The sequence below is a fragment of the Sinocyclocheilus rhinocerous genome, unplaced genomic scaffold (assembly GCF_001515625.1).
Source record: "Sinocyclocheilus rhinocerous isolate Xijiao unplaced genomic scaffold, SAMN03320098_v1.1 scaffold19, whole genome shotgun sequence".
Taxonomy (NCBI): Eukaryota; Metazoa; Chordata; class Actinopteri; order Cypriniformes; family Cyprinidae; genus Sinocyclocheilus; species Sinocyclocheilus rhinocerous.
In genome coordinates this window covers 1,079,929-1,086,380 of record NW_015638975.1, presented here as the reverse complement: position 1 = coordinate 1,086,380, position 6,452 = coordinate 1,079,929, and the positions used below count along the sequence as shown (strand labels likewise).

The 6,452-nt window shown below is 42.6% G+C and overlaps 1 protein-coding gene and 1 pseudogene across 1 annotated transcript; one reads left to right on the top strand and one right to left on the bottom strand.

The window, feature by feature from the left end:
• Positions 1-3,004: 3,004 nt before the first annotated feature.
• On the bottom strand, positions 3,005-4,787 carry LOC107750507 (transmembrane emp24 domain-containing protein 3-like). Its single transcript, XM_016565916.1, has 3 exons — positions 4,510-4,787; positions 4,118-4,363; positions 3,005-4,031 (listed from the first exon to the last, which is right to left on the bottom strand). The coding sequence occupies exons 1-3, from the start codon at positions 4,651-4,653 to the stop codon at positions 3,798-3,800; spliced, it is 624 nt and encodes a 207-aa protein (XP_016421402.1). The 5' UTR covers positions 4,654-4,787; the 3' UTR covers positions 3,005-3,797.
• A 1,077-nt stretch (positions 4,788-5,864) lies between these two features.
• The window catches only part of LOC107750506 (retinol dehydrogenase 11-like), a 12,486-nt pseudogene continuing 11,898 nt past the window's right edge, over positions 5,865-6,452 (top strand).

The window sequence follows — 6,452 nt, the reverse complement described above, 5'->3', positions numbered from 1 at the left end:
TATATATATATATATATATATATACATACATATACAATATATATATACAATATATTGCCAAAAGAATTGGGATACCCCCTTCTAATGAACAGGTTTGACTACTTTAAGTAATTTCCATGAGTATGTGTATAATGTATGTACAATGACATAAGGACAAAAGTATTGGGACACCCCTTTCTTTAGAACAGAAAAAGGCACTTCCAAAACTTTAGCAACAAAGATGGAAACATAATTCATGTATTTAAAAATTGTATCTGTTTTGTATCTAAATTGAAGTGTCTAATATGTACAAGTCATTGGTGTTTGGTGATGAGTTTTTGGCTCAAGGTCTGCAATTAAAGTCACACCAGAGGTGTTCAGCTGGGATTAGGTCTTGGCTTTATGCAGACCAGTCAAGTTCTTCCACACTGACTGAATCAATCATTTCTTTTTGAACCTTGCCTTATACACAGAGGCATTGTCATGTTAGAATACAAAAGGGTCCTGTCCAAACTGTTGCTATAAAATTGGAAGCACACAATTCCCTAGAATATCATTATATGCTATTCTATTCTATATTATATTAAGATTTGTACTCTTGGAAACTACTAAAGTAGTCAAACCTGTTCATTAGAAGGGGTGTCCCAGTTAGGGTTGTCAACTACAGAAAATGAAAATACGGGACAACCCCTCGTCAGCTGCCTTACTTAAAGTCTTCTTTCTGTTCAGTAGCTTGTCAGTTATTGTTTCGTGTTACATGTTTTACTGCTACCCTGAGTTATTTCCTTCCCTGCAATTGTGTGGATTATAATTAAAGACTTTCTTTGTGGATTATCTTCGTCTTCATCGCCTTCCTTGGAGTACTGTAACAGAATAACCGACCCAAAAAGGATGAAGCTTGAATTGGCCTCAATTAACTTAGCCCCGATGGGCAGTGTTCCTAGCCCTTCAGGGGCTACTATGTTTATTTTTCAAGACTGACGTGACCTGGAGGAGTATGTGCTGGAGTTTTTGGACTATTGCCATCTCGCCACATGTGATGACCTCACCTTATTGGAGGTATTCTGGTGTGGGCTGGAAGACGAAATCCGCTTCGTCATGTCCCGAGCTGATCTGTGCTGGTCGCTGAGGAACTACATCCACTTCGCGCTGTGGATCGCCGGATCAGCATTCACCGTGGACGAAGTGGAGCCCAGCCCGAGGTCATCACATGTGAGTGCCGACAACCCAGAGTCCAGTCAACCACCACCCCGCGACACGGCGCTGTCCGAGCCCACCGCAGATGGAGAGCCAAAGCCTGCCGCGGTCGTTGAGCCATTGCCATCAGGAGCGACAGAGCTGATGATCGCCCCGGAGCCTGTGCCTCAAGTGTCTGACCAGGTGCGAGAGCCGACAGCGCAAGCGACGATGGATACGGCTGTGGAGATCGCGGGGTCTAAGGAAAGCCCCGCCCATTGCACCACCACTGAGGGTGAGCAAGAACTGGACTCGGGGGATTTAATAGAAAGGAATACGGAGCTACAAATATGTCCATCATCTGTGCTATCATTCTGGCAAGAAATCCCATCCAACCTCCCTCTCCCGCCTTCTCTCATAGATCTGTTACCTTCATCAAAGCTCATTCTGCTGGATCCTGTCAGCCCCTCTGCTCACCCTCAGCCCACCATCTGTGGTGTGGGCTCGCCGCGGGTCTGCCCATCTCCAGCTCCATTGGTGTTGAGTCTGGAGGATCCCTCGACTCTGCCTCTAGCTTCCGAGGTCCTGACTCCGCCTCAGTCCTGCGACCCAGCGGCTCCACCATGGCTTCCAGCTCCCTTGTCTCCACCGGAGCCCGTCAGTCCACCAGCTCCACCAGGCTCCCTCGTCCCTCCAGCTCCGCCTTGGTCAGTCATCCCCCTACCTCCACCTCGGGACTGCACTCCTCCGGCTGCACCTCGTCCCTTCGTCCCTCCGGCTCCGTTGGGCTCCTCCTTCCCTCCAGCTCCACCGCAGTCCTCTGTCGCTCCGGCCTTCCGTATCTCCGCCTACGCCTCGGTCGCCGAAGCCACCTACTCCGCCTTGGCCCTCCGGATCCTCGCTTCGCCCTGGCTCGTCGGCTCTCCGTCTCTGCCTCGGTCTCTACCACCCCCTGCTCCGCCGCCGTCAGTCGGCCCACTGGAGGCGTCAGCCCTTCCTCCACCATGGCTCCTTCCTCCGTCGGCTCCACCGGGGGCCGCCATCATGGCTGCGGTCTGGGTCATGTCTGGCTCCTCCTACTCCAGCTCCCCCCTGTCGTCTTCCTGGCTCCTCCAACCGTCTGCTCCGCCCTGGTACCTTCCGTCTCCTAAATGGCTCCTCCCTCCCTCATCCCTTGGTCTTCAGCCTGCCTTCCTGCCGGTCCTCCCACACCCCCTCCCACCCTCCTTGGATCGCTCTGCTACGGCGCGAGGTCACGCCTTCCGGGGAGGGGGAGTACTGTTAGGTGTATGAACCATAGTATTGTCTTTTTCTGTTACGTCTGCCTGTTCCTGTTTTTCCTTATATGGTTTTGTTCCTGTTTGGTTTATCTCTTTAGTTAATTTGCTCATTAGTCATTATTAGTTAACTCCATTCACCTGTTTTCCCCTCGTCAGCTGCCTTACTTAAAATAGCCATGTGGGCATCGCTGTGTCATATGCCATAGTTGTGCACAAGGTGTTTGTCACAGCTACAGACTTATTTGTTCATTAATGACGTCATCAGCGACTAGTCGACTTCGACTTTAAAAAATCAGAAGTCGTTCAACCCCTAGTGAGTGTGTGTGTGTGTGTGTGTGTGTATATATATATATATATAGTTAACCCTGTTGGTGAAAGTTGGCATATTCTTATCCATCGCTTCGTCGACAATCGTCATTATATGATATTATGAATATGATGACTCAAAATCAATTCAAAACTTTGTTTTTAATTAGTCAATTAACACAAGTCATGAATATAAACAACACAATATATGGTATTAATTTCATAAGTAATCAATAAATGTCACAAATCGATTTAACATCCTAGGCTGAGGTATACAAAATGAGATTTGTTTGTAACAAATATCCGAAAAATATGTAATACGTTTATAAAATAGCTTTTGAATTGCACGTTAAGTTGATGTTTCAGTTACAGTCCAAAAAAAAGTGCAAGCCCTTGTTCCATATCCCCAAAGTAACTTAGAGTTGGGGAAAAAATCAGCAGTGGTGTGTGCGGTTGGCACTTACAATTAGACAGGATAATAATTAAGGGGTTAGAAAATAATGAATTTTAACAAGCATTTCATATTTTGCCAGAGCTACATATATAAATTATTCACCATGGATTTTTCCCTTTTGAATGTGAGATAAACAAAAAGGGCTTTGCTAAACAGAAAACTAGAGGTTCAACACAGGCATTCATTATCATATTGCCATAATTACCCAAACACAAACCACCAAAACTATTCTTTCTTTTCTATATAAAGTATATGTTAAGACATATGCATTTAAAGTTGACAAGTGCACACACTTAAAGTGGACAATGTAAAAAATTTAACAAAACACCACTGGTAAAAACAAAAAACTTTAAGATGTGGTAACATAATGGTGCAGCAGGTCAATTTCCATTACTGATATAGTGAATAATGCACATAGAAGCCAATTTGAATATACTACATAAAATAATGAACTCTTGCATAGCTTTTAGTACATTATTCCATATTTAAGGCATTTTTTTTACACAGATGTAATTTTTGGTTGGTTGTAGGCATCAGTCAAGGTTGTTTTAAGGGGATCAGACTAATTAATGGAGAGAAGGCGGCAGACTAGAAAACTAGGTCTATGTGCTGGTGGCAACATTGGCTTTCTTCTCACTGAAGAAGCTCTTAAGCATAAGCACCTGGCCAATACAGACCACAAACAGGATGATGGTCTCCCCAATGGACCAAAAATGCATGCGTTCATTCAGGTCTTCAGCCCTGATTCTGTCCTGAGCCTCCCGAAGACGGTACCAAGTCTGAGAATCTGAAACCACTTTCAGGATCTCATGGATAGACAGGCAGGCTGACTCCATCTGCATGATTTATTCAGAGGTTCATATCAAATGCATATATGCACAGTGCATATTATGTATGAGTGCATGCTGTCTGTGTTTCTCACCTGTGTGAGAGCTGTCGCTCCGTTCATGTCAGGCATTAATCTGTCATCCTCTCCAGTTCTGAAGTCCAGGTAAACAGTTTTGTGAGAGAAGGTTGAAAACTCGTTGCTAAAGCAGACCTTGTACACTCCCTTCATGGTTGTTGTATGGGAAAAGCTGTCATATTGCTTTTTTCGTTCCTGATACAGCATATTATTCAGTGGATCTGTCACAAAACAGTCAACATCATAGTTTCCTCCAGCAATAACCTGTATGGAAAGAAAAGTATTGATATTAATAATATTTTAAGTTGTTTAACAATGTTTTTCAACTTAGAAAACAAAAGATAAATAATCAACATTGCAAAAAAAAAAAAAAAGGCACTTTTGTTAAAAGCAGCTGTCGGCACAATTACCTGAAAGTCTATATCAAACTTTGCTCCTTGCTCTAGGTCCTCGTAAAAGCATTGTTTCTCGTTATCGGGCAATTCAAAAGTTAATTCGGTGGCATTTGCAAAGGCTATGTACACAGCCAAAATTAAAAGAAAAGGGTATCTCATAGTGTTTACGTGGAAGAAAACTTAATTTATTCTTTAAAATGCATAGAAAGCCTCCTCCATTGAGTTATAGCTGAACTGCTGAACTTTTTCAGGCACTTGACAGCTTGAAAGCTAAACACACCACTGACGTGGCAGGACAGGTTACTTCCGGGTTATTTGCCCCTTTATTTTTCAAAATAAAGATTATTTCCGAAATGATAAGTCAAGGATTTGTCCAGATGGAAGACAGTTTTTTAATTAAAATGAAAGAAAAATTATGATCTGATCATGCGAAATAATAACAAAAGTAGCGTCTTGTGATATTTTGCACGTGTTGTAAGATTTTGCATTAATTCTAATAAGGTTCCTGGCTGAGGTGTTCGCAGACAGTTACCAGTAGGTGGCAGTAGAGAAAGCAATAATATAGTTCTTATCTCATGGTGTGATATCCTATTACTTAGGACAAAACAAAGCGGTTTCCAGTACATAAACTATGTGGTCCACACTTTATTGTTGAACATTTTCATGATCTGATAGAGTGTGGAGTCAAAAACTAGTGTAGGAAACGACGTGTAAACCAGACACAAAAAGCGATTTACCAAAAACTATATCCTTGAACATGTAGGCCTATTAGCCTAGTTTACTTTATAAGTTGAAGTCTTAATCTTCGTGTTTATATCAACTTTTTGCTATATCTGAAATATTTGTTTAATGTTGTATAACCAAACAACAACAAATTGACACTTACATTGTGATCCTTGTTTCTAAATAATCGATTTTCCACACGGCCTTTAAAATGCTGACCGTTCTAATCACTGTTATTTTTTCATTGAATGTGAAGGAAAATAGGCTAGAGCCTTAAACTTTGGTATGCAAGGTTATGTACACAGACATGTGCTACGTTTCATTACCTCGCCTGGGTAGAAAGTCTCATGAAATACACAGCCAAACACTATTATAACATTTACAATGACCTTATAAAGACAATATATGTGCACTGAGCCACGGACAGTTTTGTCAGTACTTACTAAGGCAGGTGTTTTCAAACATTTTATGCCAAGGATCTGCAAATATGATTGCTTTGGGTCAGCAAAAGTCATACTGTAAGCCAACACCACAAAACAGTTCAAATGTATTATTAAACTATTGATGACTGTCATTTCTGTGTATGCCACAGCCGCATTTTTACAAGTAACAATCGGACTCCTATTTTGAAATTCGAGACTGGAGCACTTGAGTCCACTGTGTTCACTCCAAAGTACACTTTTTAGATGTAGTGCGTAGTGCGGTGATCTGTCTGCAGACACTTTTGCTATTGAAGGAGCTGGGCTGTCACAACTACAGTCAAAGGAGAATCTACCAGGTGTAATAATGCAGGACTACACAAAGGCAGTGAAGGAGTTTGTGGAAGAACATCCTACAGGCTGTCGCAGCTGTCCTGGTGACGGGTAGGCTAAACTTTATACAAAATCATTATGTTGTATATTTAAAAGTGGTTGTGGCTTCCCACGACAACAAGAAATATGTAAATATGAGGCACTTAAATCTGAAAATTACAAGCGTGGAAAATGACATTTCCGACGTTAAGAGAGTAGTGGTGATGTGATGAATTAGAGGTGAGGTAATAATGCTGGACTAATGTCGCACCTGTACCGGTAGGTGTCGGGCTCTTTGCCCTGCGGAGACGGCGGGCTGGGGGAGACTGCAGCAGCAAAGCCCTCTTGGACGGCAAAACTGTTCTGATAACGGGAGCCAACACTGAGATAGGAAAATTAACAGGCGTAATCCATGTCTAGATAGGTAATTTTAGTTTAATGGAG

Coding starts and splice junctions, on each gene's coding strand:
- LOC107750507 (XM_016565916.1), bottom strand. CDS start 4,653: ATGAGATACCCTTTTCTTTTAATTTTGGCTGTGTACATAGCCTTTGCA. Junction 4,364..4,509: donor AGTTTGATATAGACTTTCAG/GTAATTGTGCCG, acceptor CTTTCCATACAG/GTTATTGCTGGAGGAAACTA. Junction 4,032..4,117: donor GAGCGACAGCTCTCACACAG/GTGAGAAACACA, acceptor TAAATCATGCAG/ATGGAGTCAGCCTGCCTGTC.